This window comes from Poecile atricapillus, chromosome 12 (genome assembly GCF_030490865.1).
Source record: "Poecile atricapillus isolate bPoeAtr1 chromosome 12, bPoeAtr1.hap1, whole genome shotgun sequence".
Classification (NCBI taxonomy): domain Eukaryota; kingdom Metazoa; phylum Chordata; class Aves; order Passeriformes; family Paridae; genus Poecile; species Poecile atricapillus.
Window position 1 is genome coordinate 9,979,697 of NC_081260.1, and position 13,780 is coordinate 9,993,476.

The window sequence follows — 13,780 nt, forward strand, 5'->3', positions numbered from 1 at the left end:
TGCAAATTTAAATGGACATGTGCTAAGGTAAAAAGGGAAAGTGAGGGTGAGTACAGAAATGGGATACAGCTGTGTTAGACACTAAGGTGAAGTAGCTGGAGGAGTTTGTGGTTAACAAGTTCCCAGATCACTCAGTCTGGCAGCAGTTTTTACCACTATCTTTTTTACAACATGTTTGCTATTACCCACAGCTGTGTATCTGGCTGTACTGAGATTCTTTGGAGACTTTGGAGAAGTAGAGAAAGCAAGGTTTTATTGTTCCTTGAAAGTACCATTGCATCATGTTTGTGTCTTCATTGTCCTTTGCAGGAAGATTGAAGCTCAGTTGCTCAGGCTGAGCCACCTTGAGCCAAGTGGCAGCATTTGTTAGCACAGGAAAGGACCCTGTGCAGGTACAACATCTCTTTGGGGTCCTGAGGGGCAGCCTGAGGGTCCCATAGGGCAGTGGCAGCACAGGTAACAGGGTCTTGGGTACCCACCACAGGCATCATTGACATCAGATTGACATCAGATGACACAAGCATCTCCTTCTCAGACTGGTTCAGTGACTGTGAGCTCCCTGCCAGCTCATCTGCCTTTAGCTGCCATAAAAACCTTTTCTCTGGATGTCTTGATTCGTGCTTCAGAGACGTTTTCTCAGCTCTCATTTAACAAATGCAATAACAGACTCCAGAAGTGTATTAGCACTGTTTTATGAAATGTGTTTGTTAGGGGGTAGGACTTACTCAGTCATTTTTTCTCAAACTGAAGTGCAAGACTAATTTTTATACTATTTCTTTCATGGACGTTTTAAATGAGAATTATAGCTGGTGAAATCAGTTGGTATCTGTGCTGCCATTCAGTGTCAATTTATATGTTCTTTACTTTCATCCATGCAAAATTGTGACAAATTAAGTGAATGTTATACCACTATATTTTTTTGTTGTTTTTGCTTTATTTGTTTTGCTGTTGTTGTTGAATTACAGTGCTTTAGGGTGTGTCTGTATCTAATAGTTTCTGTTTCAATAGACTGTTATATTTTAAATTATTTCAAATATTGCAGCCACATTTACAGGAAACAGGGTAAAGAACATTATGAAGCACAATACTTTATTCGCAGTAACAGTTGTATCACAGGATCACAGAATGGTTTGAGTTGGAAGGGACCAGTTTCAAGCCCATGTTGTGGGCAGGAACACCTTCCACTAGACCAGGTTGCTCCAAGCCCTGTCCAACCTGGCCTTGAACTCTTGCAGGCATGAGTCAGCCACAGCTTCTCTGGGCAGCCTGTCCAGTGCCTCACCACCCTTACAACAAAGATTTACTTCCCAATATCTCCTGTGAATCTGTCCTACTCCAGTTTAAGACTTTAGTCTCCCCTTTCCTTTTTTAATTAAGATGAACATAACTGAACTACAAAACAACATCTAAAAACAGTCTTGATCTTTCTAAAATAATAATCCTCCGTGTGTTTGGTTGTCTTTTCCTTGCTGTTTCAGATATGCCTGGTAGCCCACATAACCAGTTCACCTTCAGGCCGCTGCCGCCGCCGCCTCCCCCACCGCACGCCTGCACCTGTGCCAGGAAGCCGCCTCCCTCGGCCGACTCCTTGCAGAGGAGATCCATGACCACGCGCAGCCAGCCCAGCCCTGCTCCCGTGCCCCCCACCAGCACACAAGATTCGGTGCATCTTCATAACAGCTGGGTCTTGAACAGCAACATACCCCTGGAAACCAGGTATGGACCAAGGGTGTGCGCAGAGGATCTCAGATGTCGAGGGAAAAAGAAACACAGTGGGGAGGAGGCCTGACATTGACACAAGCTGGTCATGGGTAATTACAAGTCTGCCATTTAGGACATGCCAATGTATTCTGCTTTGAGGCCATCTCAAGTAGCCACATGAGTCCTTATTTGCTTGATTCGTCTAGGTCAATAATATTCAAAAAAAAGCATGTTATGCAAAGTTTTGGAAGATAGTGATTCTTTTAATGTGTGTAGGTTACAGTGGCATTTTATGATCATGTGCAGTCAGGATTAGTGCTTGTGTGTTTGTCTTGCCCTCCCATATTCTCCCAGGACCATTTTGTAACCAGCAAATAGAAGTTTGGTTTAATCAGTGTACTTTGGCACTTCTGGAGTCACACAGAGTCAGGAATGATTGGGGTTTGAAGGGACCTTTGGAGATCATCTAGTCAGGCTGTAGCTTTCCTGTGGATAAGAAAAGACCAGAAATAATACTAAAATAGTATGTTTCTCAGTATGTATTTAAATACTTTATTGCATATATAGCCAAATAATATAATTTGATAATCATTTGGCAGTGGAGAAATGATACAGGTATTGGGCATGGCAAGACTCACCTCTGGGAGCTGGGGGAGGGAGGTACTCCAAAAAACAATTGAGAGCAAACACATTCTGTATTCAGGCAACTTACTTTTCAGTACCCCAAGGTCTGCACAATCTCCTCTGATTTTTTGGCTAAAATAAGCTTTTTTTTTTTTTTTTTTTCCCCCACCTGTTCCTCATAAGTATTAGCTAATTTGATGACTTTCAACTAGCTGTGTTTGCTGACTTGATTTTTAAAACAAGGTCGTGGTTTTCAGTCGTTTTCTTCTTCATTGTCAACAGAGCACTAGGAGGTTTTAACTAGGGTTTACTTTTGGTTTTGCCATTTTTAAGCATGTAAAGTGCAAGAGTTTGTGAACGTCATGTTTGGTGAAACAGATAAATTTCTGACATCCACCAATTGGATCCAGAAAATATAAGGTATCACACACAGAAATGTATATGCACAGAAAACAGTTTGGGGTTTTCTTTAATGCATATGTCCAAGGCCTAGTCATCACAATTAATCACTGAAACCTATATTTTGTTCTTTTTTAACAAGGTTGATTTTATTTTATTTTAAAAATTAATCTTAATATATATCTTTAAACACTTCTCTGCTGCTTATCAGAAGTGTCAAGTTTTAGTTCTGCTGTTAAGTTTGGGTTGAAGAACATGCCAATTCATTCTGAAATAAAACTTTCCTTATTTACGTTATGGACAAATCTCAAAAAGAATCAAGGAGGATGGAAAGTTTTCTGCAGAAGTGAACATAAACAACATTTTAGTTCAGCTGATCTTTCTAGAGCTAGAAGCTTCTGCTTACACAGTCTTTAGAAAGATAAACCTCTGCTGTTTCTGGTGTAACAAGCTTATATATCTGCCTATACTTTCTGCTGCAGGAAAGGTGGTCTCTGGGTGTTCTGTCCTGTGAACTTTTGGTTCTCTTCAATTAACAGTCAGATCTTCTTCAGGCTCTCTGCATTCATGTTCACTGCATTTCCATCACACTTCATTGGGGGAAATACTTTGCAATTTATTTTTCTTTTGAGTTCAGTTTAAATTTTTTTGTTTCTTATTATTTTTTGCAAATTTGAAGCTTCTAATACAAGACAAATACAGAGATATATAGCTATAACTGTAATTATATAAGGGGCTGTGCAGTGAATTAGGAATTCAGACTGGAAAACATCCTTTGGGTAGTCATTCACAGAGGCTGGAAATTTTCCATTTCTGACCCTTCAGTGGTTGTTTCAGCTGATTTCATGCCCCCACTGGTCACTCCCAGCAGCCTTTCATGAAGCTGGCTGGAAGACTGGATAATCCATAAGGAGAATCTGTGAGTCTGTTTGCCAGGCTGTATCTGCAGTTCGTGAGCAGACAAGCGCTATAGCAAGGGAACATTGTACTAAAAAATATTTGTCATCACCACTTCCTAGAAGTCTGCAGTGTACAGCACAGCCTTAGAGAAAATGAAGGGCTTGCAGCTTGTTTTTCCTTCCTTTACCAGGGAACAATTCTGCTATTATTGAACTGGCATTTTGGCCTAGTATATGGATTCCCTTGCTTTCCTTCTCCATTAAGGTTTAGTTGCCCATTAAAAATAATCCTACAGAATAAAGAGAAACATTTCAATGAAATGTTTCTGTGCCAAATCTTTAATAATACCAAATCTTCCTAATATCTACATATCTAATATATATAAGCAGATTTTTTTTTTTTACTAAATTTGGAACATTTGCAATCAAAAAGAAGACTCAGACAGTAACGTATTCCCTACTGTAACAACTAGGCAAAAATCAGAATACACATGTTCAGTTTTTCCTCCAACTCTGTCTCCTCTGAATCCATAAACGGAACATGTGTTTGATGTTTTATTTACTGCCATGGAATAGTAGAGAATTTTTAGACAGGGAAGGATTTCGTAGAACTAATCATGTGACTGTAAAACCTATTCACTCTGGATAGACAGAAATTAAGCGAGTTTATGAGTCTGTTCATAATGATAATGTGTTGTATTTATATAAAAGAAAATTCTCTAGTTCTGAAAATGTTTGCAGTACTCAGATTAAACATGTACTCGTACGTAATTAGAATTTGAAACCCTAGATCAGATGGCAAAGGGCTACAGTAAAGACATACACTGTGGCATGTGTGTTTGAAAGTTTTCTTGTACAGTGAAACCTGGTTACATTTTTATAGAAAAAGACAAATCAGAAATTTTGTTTTGTGCTTCATCTAGAGGTGTTACATGCACTAACCTGCAAAGCTGTTCTGTCAAGACCTAGCTTACGAATGCAGCTTTCTAATGATGAGACTGACTTGGAAAGATGAAATTACTTGTTCAGGTTCACACCAGCTTTTGTCAAAGCTGAAATTAGAGTCTTTCTGTGTGTCATTGCCAAGGCCAATTCGCTAACTCTGGCAGTTATTCTAATTATAAGCAACCTAAATAAAAACAAAAATTATGGACAGCTTTAAAACTCCAGAGGACATGTTATCAAACATCAGCTGCTGAGGGAACTGGAGAAGAGGTGCAATTGTAGGTGTAGCAGCTCAAACTCGTGACTGATTGTGCTGCAGCCTTTAGCACTGTGATGTGCTCAGAGATGCAAATGCAGTCTCCATCTATGCATGCACACACAGGGAAAAATAAACATAGCAGCCATTATTAAAATTGCTTATGAACATGCAGTAATTTCATTGCCATACAGAGAAACAATTTTTAAGCATTGCCAGAAAAAGACTGCAAGGATCTCTCACACCACATAAAGACATGGAAAATGTTGATTCTCTTTTTTACAATAATGTTATTGGGCTCTTACAAAAATTGATTTTTTTTCTCTCTCCCCCAGAATAAAGTACTTGCAACCTATTGCCTATTCCCTTCCTTTCCACTGAAATAATTGTTTTTTCAGGGTTCATAGATACTTTGCTCTAATGCTTCGAATTTGTGATTTACAGTGTAATACATTGTCATTATCTCTGACAGCCCCATCTGAACATAGCTTATTACATTTTATGGAGTGAGTATTAAACCCTGATAACTCCAAGGAATGTTATTCATTTTCGCCATGCCCTTCTAGTTAACTCAGTATTTTTTTCCATATCTTGTTTTCTTAGTTTGGTATTTTTCCTGCTGTTTGCTATTTATTTTCCCACTTCAGTCAAATCCCCAAAGAAGAAAAATCTAGATGTTCAGTAGGATTTTACCTGAAATTTTTCTTATCCTCCTTATAGTCTGTTACAGATCCCTCATGGCTAAACCATTGGTCACATTTATTTTGAGTTAAGTTTTGACATAGATTACCAATGCATTACAATTTTTAAGTTTTCTGTCTAAATCTCAAAATTTAGCTAATTTTGCTTTTGTTTCAAAGTGGAGTTTTTAGTCCTGTTTTGTTCATCAGTGTTTAAGATATTTACTTGTTCCTTCCTTTTATAAATCAAATTTCTTCCTAGTTCCTCTAGCCCATTTAGCAGTGTTGGCAGTAAGGTTAATGCTGTGCTGAATGGACTGAAATCTCCCTTCACTGCACTGGCAATGAGCCAAGTCCTGTGGAAAACGACAGCTTAATTTAAGCAATCTTATCACCATGGTAATAGCTCCTCTAAGGGGACAGTGAGGTACCAGACCATAAACCTGAGATTCAATTATCATTAATATATATATATATAAAACTTTGAAGTACTAGGATATTAAGAGGAGTATTTGGGGTGCAAGGCAGTAATTATTTTTGGTTACAATTCCACAATTGTTTGATTAAAGTTTGATTGTCTCTAAACACTTGAAACTTTGGGAGTTTTGGAGTTCAAGAAGTGTATTTGAATCATCATATAGATGGGATCATTCCTTTCCATGTTACATAGTTATTAAGGGTATATAGGTATGATTAGCTGTGTTTGTTTTCCTGAAAATAACTTGATTATGTTTCTGTTTGCTATAGGGGAGATCTTGACAAGAAGCAAGAAATTTATTCTGCACTATGGTTTAGCTTTGTTTATTTTAAATCAACCTCATAGTTATTTTTTCTCTTCAGGAAAGTACATTGGTAACCTTTCAAATTACAGACACCTGTACACAGCCCCTTTCTATCTAAGCCGGAGTAATTTTAAAAGCAAAATTAATTAAATAAAATTGCATCTAGAAATTCACATTCAGTTCAGTGTGAGCTCCAGGAAGGTTTGGTCTTTCTTCTTGGTCTTGGCATTTGAACATCTTGTGGATCTTGTGAATCTTGCCTCCAGTGCAGAGACTCAGAAAGCACTTTTTTGTCTTGATTTTTTTCCCAGTTCAAGGTTTCCATAGCAAACAGAGCAGCTTTTACAGCTCCCAAGGCAGACAGGTGTTAATGGTCATAAGCCACCAAATCAGGAGACACTTTCTACTTGAACAATGCAATTCACTGGGAACTTGTTTGCAAATGGAGCCTACTCCTGAGTTAAATGACCAGATTTGGGGCTATTCCAAGAATAAATGCAGGGGAGGGATTACTTTATGATCTTTTCTTCAAATTATGTTGGCCAGTATTTGCTATTATGACATTTCTCTTGTATTTTCTCATTTTCTGCCTAATTAAACAATAAATCAATGTATATAGAGGTTGACCGTATCAAAACAAGGGTTTTAAATTCATTCTGAGTCCCATGTGTTTTCACTGTGCAGCAGAACTGAAAATATTTGTCTTCTGAATTCCAAAAGATAAATTGAAGACTGTCAGTATGACCATGAACTGAAAATAAAAGCTGTAAATATGACCTTAAATTTAATAATGTGAGAATGAAGGTGGCTTTTATGGAAATAAAAATATAAACATTTGTCAGCTACAGTGAAGTACAACTTCCATGTCAGCAGCAATGGCACTTGAGGTCCTGCTTTTCAGTAGTTTGAGATCCAGCCACTAAGGACAATAGGGTAATTTAAATTGTTCATACACTCCATTGCATTTTTTCTTTGTGAGGAGCTCTGTTGTGGGCTTCCCTGGAAGAGTGGGATAGTATTTGTGTAAGGGTTTTTATGGCGACTAAATATAGTAACTTGAACAATCATGCTGCAGATACTCCTTGCTCATTATTTTGAATAATATGATGGTATCTAAAATTATAACTGAATGTAAAGCCATGTTGTGATTTTATGGCCACCAATGAGCAAGCAGCCTTTTAGCTTTCTATGAAATAGTGTTTCCATTTACAAAACCAGAAACAGGCTGAGTCTAAATTTTGAAAGAGGGTCTAGGCTGTGAGAAGGGGTCAGAAACATGAAAAAAGGACTACCTTTCCCAAAGGTTTCCAAAAAATTACCAAATATTTACAAAAAAAACCAGATATATGTGTGTAATGTTTCTGCCCAGAAATTTTCTATTTTCTGGCTAGCTATTTCTAGGAAAACTGCTTTCGAAGACTAAATAGTATTTATATCATTAATGTGATAGAACTCTTGTCAGGTAAACTTTGTCTTATTTGTCACAGTAGCTGTGCAGCTTGGATTAGACCATATGCACATGAGTGTAAGTACTTGGAAGCAGACTGAAATGCTGGTAACAAAATCAGTTAGAATATGCATGAATATTCACAGGAAGAAATTGATGGCAAAGAGAACTGAGGGTCAACTACTTCAGTTACTCATTCCTTTCTTTAAGTCATGCTTCCAACCACAGAATATAGGGAATAAAATTACAATATTGGGATTTTTATCCTTCTTGATTAATTGTTTCAAAGTACTCTGCTAATATTATATACTTTATATGATTTATATAAATATCGTAACTACTATTTTTCATATTTTCTACAAAATAATCTTAGCATTTGTTGAGGAAAAATAAACAGAGCAAGCCATGAGCTTATTCCTTCCTTACATCACAAGTTTCTGTTTTGTTGTTTATGTGTTGGTTGTTTTACTTAGCTGTTGTTTGAGTTGGAGTGCTACAGCAAAGTTCTAAGCCACAAAGAGCACTTTTGAAAATTACTGAATTAATGTAGAGCTGTCACAATGTATAAGAGTTATAAAGCCCATACTGGTATATGCAGGAGTAATTTATGTCCTCAGTGTGATAATTTTGGTTTTTAGGTTTTTTTTCATTAATGAAACCAGAAAGCACTTGTATTTTGGACAACAGTTCCAATATAGAAGCTATTCTTGATTGATTTTGGCACCATCCAATATTTTTATAATTATTGTCACAGATATTGTCACCAGACTTGAAAGTTTAGTCACCTGGTTAACAGGCATAGCTTGCCTACAGCAACATCAGACAAGTGAGCCAGCATGGCTTGTTGTTCAGTACTGGAGCAAAAAACAAGGGATGCAGATTCCTTTTATATCCTTTCACACCCAGGGTCACAGTGCTCAGTTTTCAGATGCTACGTAAAGAAAACATGAGTGAATAAAGGGAAGCAATTCTATGTGAATGATTCAAAAAGCAAGTCCAGCTCAAAGAGGAAATGTTAATGAAGTGGTTCTATTCCCAGAGATAAATTGGAGGGGGGGATGTTCAAATTTATTTTGATTATACATGGAAAAACAGAATTATAAAATAAATTAGATAAGTAGTTTTCATTGCAATTTCTGTCTTCCTTCACCCATGACCATCCTTGTTCCCATAGTTCTTGTATGCTAGAAGGTGAATCAAAGGCTATAAAATTATAGGTCAGTTCTATCTATAAGTCATGTCTTATATTCAGATAGTTTTCCTGGGTTGGTTTTCAAGATGAGGGTATAGTGTGTACATCTTTGTGATCAAGTGGGTGTCTTGGTTTTTATATCTATAATAGTTGCCTTGGTTTTTTACACTGTATAGTTTGTTGAGAGCCATATGGGAGATTTATAAAAATATATTCTGATTATTATGTAATTTATTATTGCATTATATAATGCATATATATATGTATTTTATATATATACACGCATATACATTTATATAACGTATTATTTAGAAGTGTCCTATTCTTTCCCCTCTCACTTTGACTACAGAATAGAATGGATAGAAAACCAGGAGAGAGCTAATTTCTGCTTCTTACTACTGTCATAGGAAATATTAAGTGACTTAAAATGGGCAGGTAACAAAGTCTTCTTTTCAGTGTTTGCCAAAGTAGATCGACAGCTGTATCAGTTCCAAATCCCTTTTGGCTACCATCTCTATATATTTTCTGGCTAGGCCAGTAAACAGAATCCTTCTTAGTTTCATCTGCTATGCCTCTTAAAAATTTCTTTTGCACTTCTGTTGACATCTAAAGGAATTATTTCATTTAAATATCTGTATAGATATACAATTATATACATTATATGCAGCTATAAAATGTAGTTGAAAGGAAATAGATCAAATTAAATGATTGAACTGAAGTCTTCTTAGTTTTTTCTATCACATAGCTTTGCAGCAATTTGTAATGCTTCAGGTAACTACTTCTTGGATGTGAAACATATACAGATACAAATGCATTCCTACTTGGTTTATCCAGGACAAATGCAGACTAACTTTTTGGCCAAGGTATAGCAAGATTTGTGTTTCTGACTTAGCTGTTGGCTCCCTTTCAATTCTGCTGTTGTTCTTCATTTTTTCTTCTTACAAACTCATGATTTTTAATGGAAATGGAAGGACAGCCTGTTATAGGAACAAATGAAGGTATGGGACTAAAGATGCTTGGCACAGAGTTAATGCATAGAAAGTTACAGAATTGATACCAAGCCCTTGACAAAGTTGAGGGACATTTCTACAGTATCAGGATATAAAAATATTTTCTCAGAATTGAATTACAGAATTCTGTGTGGGGTTAATCTGGTTTCTGTAATAGCATTATGTTATTGCCACATGAATTCAGTTGGGATGTTGCTTCAAACTTTTATAAGACTTAAATTGCTGTTCCAGATAAGAAGCCAAAAGTACATAACAAAATATCCTGATGGAGAAGCATGTAAAGAAATTAACTTTTCTCTAGCCTTCTCCTAGCTAAGAATTCATCATTTGTATGAACTCTGCTCTTGGAGTTATCTGCCATTCCTCGTGAGGTTAAACAAGAGCACTTGGATGAACCATAGGAAACTGCTTCTGCACAGAATGAAGTGGTTCTGCCATCAGCAGGACTGACAGGTCTGATTGCAGGCCTTGTGTCAGCTGAACATCCCAATAAATCCCTTCCCTTCCCCTTTGCTGGGTGTGGCAGTGGCAGGTGGGAGTGTGCTTCCACTTCACTGCCCAGGCTGTGCTCTGCTGGGCAGGAGGGCAAACACTTCTGTGTGGCAAAGGAACCTCACTGGGGCTGATGCTGTTTTCCTTGCTCCTGTGGAGGGCTTTGGTCCTGATACCATCTTTTTCTTTTAATTTCTCTTGAGAGGATTCAAAGTTCAAAAGTCTTACATTTGTGGAGATGAACAGATGGATGAACAGCTAAACAGACATTGTGGTTACCTCAAGAGGGAATGCTTTCCAACCACTTCTTCTATGTGTAAAGCTATTTCTGAGCCTTTAATATTTATTTATGTGGAGGAGTTATCAGTGTAATAATATTAAGTGACTTCTATTTCACCAACAAGTGCCTTACAAATTATGTCCTATATTTCTCTTTTTAAGAGAAATATCATCTTCTTTATGGATATTTTTGATGTTTTGTGAAAATTTAGTTTTTCTCCGCTTGAGAGGAGTGGTGCTATCAATCACCCTTATAAATGCTCTGATTTTTCTTGTGTTCTCAGTTTACAAAAAAAAAAACAAAACCAAAAAGCCACCACCACCACCGGCCTTAGCTTTTCTCTAAGATCAAGTATTAAAGCACACATCAGGCTGCAGTCACAGCTAAACTTTTGAACTGCTTTTATTATTTTGAACTGGTTTTATTATTTTGCTCTTTAGAAAGAGAGCCTGATTTTATAGAATTGATAGCAACAGTTTAGCATGTCCTGACATCCTTTGGGAACTGTGGTGTGCTCAGAGAGATGAGGAGTCATCTGAGTTTATAAGAACATAGTCACAGTCTGGCTTTGGAAATTGGTCTTTGGGCCAGAAGTGTTTTTCAAATACTATAGAAATGTCTTTGGGTTCTCAGTACATGCTGCCAAAAATGAAAGTTGTAAACAATTGGGTTTTTTAAACATTTTCTCAGCATTATTTCACTGGTTGCTCAGTTTCAGTGTACCATTGCTTCAGAATCTCAGTTTTATTACAAATTAGAGCAATGTAAATTCTCCTCTGTGTGAATGGAGTCATGTGTCCAAAAGAGAGTGATCTGGATCCAGGTTCTGTACAGTCTTCTGCTAATAGAGAAGTGCCTTCGCACACTAGCGCTATATCATCAAGCTCCTGTTAAAAATTCCTGTGCAAGAGTATGAAATTTTTTCTGGCTATTGATTGCAGCTTGTTAGAGCCTTAATAATAACAGTTTTCTGTTCAGCATTTCCTTCCCTTTACCTCTGATACCTTTGAGCTATGTACCATAAAGGACAATCAATACTGCCAATATCAGACCCTTTTCCTGTAATTTCCAAAAAATTTAAATGAGAAATTATCAAATAAGTAGGTTTTTGTCATTATGTCCTGAACAATTAAAGCATGTAAAGAACAACTGACTTCTTATAATTGTAATATTTGTGTGTGTATATATGCGTGGGTTTGTATATATACATACATCTCATATGTATATGCTTGTATCTAATAACATGTCTTATTTTATGTGGTGATTCTTCTTCTATTTCCATGAATATCAGCAGGAATTTTACCATGACATTTTCTCCTACCAAAAGTCTAAGTGACTGTGTATCTTGTTAACTGCTGACTGAGAAAAAACTTCCCATACTTGCAAAAGCTTTCATGTGAGACAACAAAGCACTGAATCCAAAATAACCAGCTGTGCTCTCATGGCCTGATAGGAAGGAAGCAGGTTTATATAGTCCTGTAAACATTTCTTTTACTTCATTTGAATTTATTGTTTTACTGCATATGAGTTTATAATTTTTGAACTAAACCAGAGGTAACATTACAATGTGGAGAGCAATGCCATCTTTCTAATGTGTGCATCTACAGCTGTGGAAGTCAGTGGGAAGGAAAACTAGATTGTGTTGTCTGATGCACTGCCAGAATGCTGTACTCAGTCCAGGGTCAGATGTCAAGTTTTGTCTGAGTGCAGCTCATCTGGGTAATAATCATGAAGCAGAAGTAGCTAATACTCAAATTTCATTCTTGTGGATTAGTCATAAGACTCCTGATAACATGTTCCTGTTATTACTCCTGTAAACTGCTATGCAAGCTAACCCGTATTCTCACTTGCTTTCTTTTTTATGAAACTAAAGGGCTCTTTAAAAGATAAAACTGCTCTGTAATACCTTTTTATTTTCTATAATTTGGCATTTTGAAAACTGTAACCTTTCTTTTAAAATCTTATAGTGGAAATACATAATACCATATTCATTACACCATTTTAGCAATTACCGTTTCAGGAATGTGTATTTACAATATTCTTAAAGTCAAATGTCACAGTATAACCATGTTTCATACAGTGGAGTGTTTGATCCTGCGTACATCCCGCTGTGTATTCATCAAAGAAATTCTCCCAGCATGGATTGAGTAATCCATATATGCATTCGAAAACTCATCTTGTGCCTTGTTGAGGGTGTAAGGCACATTTGCCATTGGGAAGATTCTGGACCATGTCACTTGTTTTCTCAGCTTGAGACAAAGGAACACCAAGATGCTTCAAACTCCTTCGGCTGCATGCTGTGGCATGAGTTTTAGAGGGGCACCTGTCAGAAAAGAGGGCACTGATGAAGCTTCCTCTGTTATATAAAACAAAGGCAAGAAAGATGAAAGAAAGCTGGTATTTGCAAAAGAATATGTCGTTGGTATGGTCAGCCCTGAACTAGCCCTTTTGGCCACAATTTCTGAGCACATTAATTAACATTAAATAACCTTCCCTAAATTCTCTTGGAGAGCCCTTGCCAGTCCTCCTATAAAAAACTACTCTATACTTCTGCACCCTAACCTGTTCTGCAAGGCATATTTTTGTACCTTATTTTTTGTGCTAATGTAAGTCTTTGCTATTTTTTCTTGGAAGGTAATCAGTCCTGCAAAGTATGCTGAAATAGGCCTCCAAAGTAATTCTTTCTTAGCATGTTTGAGAATCACTGCAGTAGGCAAAAGCATTTGAAGAAAAACTATTCTCAAAATAGCTCAATTAAGAACAGTAAATAAATTGTGCTCACCTATATAGTAACTGAATTTCTTCAGAATGGATTATCCTTGTAAATCAGGTGACTAGTCACTTTTTTTTTTTAATTTTCTGTATTCCATGGTAAGAAATATATGTTCACAGTGGAGTATTCCAGGTGAATATACCAGTTAGGTGTGGATGGAGGGGATATTGCTGGCAACAGTCCCCATGTCTCTGTCACACCTGTGTAAAGGCACACAGGGGCTGCTCATCTTGGAGGATCCCAGTACTCTACTGAGCATCAACCCTCCTTCAGCATTACTCTGAAACATGGGGAAATTAG

The 13,780-nt window shown here is 37.0% G+C and overlaps 1 protein-coding gene across 5 annotated transcripts in view; it reads left to right on the forward strand.

Moving 5' to 3' along the window:
• The window catches only part of TENM1 (teneurin transmembrane protein 1), a 234,956-nt gene that overhangs the window by 79,627 nt on the left and 141,549 nt on the right, over positions 1–13,780 (forward strand). For all 5 annotated transcript variants that reach the window (XM_058847817.1, XM_058847819.1, XM_058847822.1 and 2 more), the window contains one exon: positions 1,479–1,716. In XM_058847817.1, the coding sequence (XP_058703800.1) occupies positions 1,479–1,716 (238 nt within the window). The remainder of the gene's footprint in view (positions 1–1,478; positions 1,717–13,780) is intronic.